Here is a 1,614-nt window from a genome sequence, read left to right on the forward strand (position 1 = left end):
ATAAGACACACCGTAGAGAAGCTTTTCAAATGTAAAGAATATGGAAAAGCCTTTAACCAATGCTCACACATTACTGAACATAGCAGAATTTTTACTGGAGAGAAATATTACAAGTGTGAAGAATGTGGCAAAGCCTTTAGCCATTTTGCACATCTTAGTGCACATAAAAGACTTCACACTGGAGCGAAACCCTACAAATGTGAGGAATGTGGCAAATCCTTTAAACGGTACTCATACCTCTCTGAACATGAGAGAGTGCATACTGGAGAGAAACCATACAAATGTGAAGAATGTGGCAAAGCCTTTAAATATTGCTCAGGACTTTGTCGTCATAAGAGAATTCGTATGGGAGAGAAAGCCTACAAATGTGAAGAATGTGGCAAATCCTTTAAACGGTACTCATACCTCTCTAAACATAAGAGAGTGCATACTGGAGAGAAACCGTACAAATGTGAAGAATGTGGCAAAGCCTTTAAATATTGCTCAGGATTTTATTTTCATAAGAGAATTCATATGGGAGAGAAAGCCTACAAATGTGAAGAATGTGGCAAATCCTTTAAACAGTACTCATACCTCTCTAAACATAAGAGAGTGCATACTGGAGAGAAACCGTACAAATGTGAAGAATGTGGCAAAGCCTTTAAATATTGCTCAGGACTTTGTCGTCATAAGAGCATTCATACAGGAAAGAAAGCCTACAAATGTGAAGAATGTGGCAAATCCTTTAAACGGTACTCATACCTCTCTGAACATAAGAGAGTGCATACTGGAGAGAAACCGTACAAATGTGAAAAATGTGGCAAAGCCTTTAAATATTCCTCAGGATTTTATCGTCATAAGAGAATTCATACTGGAGAGAAACCCTACAAATGTGAAGAGTGTGGCAAAGCTTTTAAACAGTACTCACACCTCACTGGGCATAAGAGAATTCATACTGAAGAGAAACCCTACAAATGTGAAGAATGTGACAAAGCTTTTAAAGAGTACTCATACCTCACTGGGCATAAGAGAATTCATACAGAAGAGAAACCCTACAAATGTGAAGAATGTGGCAAAGTTTTTAAATATCGCCCAAGCCTTTCTCATCATGAGAAAATCCACACTGGCGTGACACAGTAAAAATGTGAAGAATGTGGCAAAGCCTTTAGCCATTACTCACAACTTAGGGTACATGAAAGAATTCACACTGGAGAGAAACCCTGGAAATGTGAAGAATGTGGCAAAACCTTTACCTGGTGCTCTTATCTTACTATACATGAGATAATTCACACATGAGAAAAACCTTACAAATATAAAGGATGTGGAAACACCTTTAGTAACTGCGCACATATTACTTAACATCAGAGAGTTCATATTGTATAAAAGTGGTGTAAACATAATGTCAGCTGAAATACCTTTCACAGGATAAAATTCTCGGAGTATATTATAGTATTACTACAGGGGAAAAAAAAAACCATCACAGCCATAAAGAATGGTGTAATACCTTTACTTATATCATGCATCTTATCGTATACAGGAAAATTCATACTGGGAGGGAACCCTCCAACAGTTGCTCAAACTTTCTTCAGAGGATTTGGATTTGAGAGAAACCCTACAAATGTATTGAATCCATAA

At 37.3% G+C, this 1,614-nt stretch overlaps 1 protein-coding gene across 1 annotated transcript in view; it reads left to right on the top strand.

The window, feature by feature from the left end:
• Window positions 1–1,275, top strand: part of LOC105822490 (zinc finger protein 493-like) — a 244,118-nt gene extending 242,843 nt beyond the window's left edge. The window contains 1 exon segment of the mRNA XM_012659468.1: window positions 6–1,275. Within this exon segment, the coding sequence (XP_012514922.1) occupies window positions 6–1,275 (1,270 nt within the window).
• Window positions 1,276–1,614: the final 339 nt, after the last annotated feature.

The sequence above is a fragment of the Propithecus coquereli genome, unplaced genomic scaffold (genome assembly GCF_000956105.1).
Source record: "Propithecus coquereli isolate 6110/MARCELLA unplaced genomic scaffold, Pcoq_1.0 Scaffold617, whole genome shotgun sequence".
Classification (NCBI taxonomy): domain Eukaryota; kingdom Metazoa; phylum Chordata; class Mammalia; order Primates; family Indriidae; genus Propithecus; species Propithecus coquereli.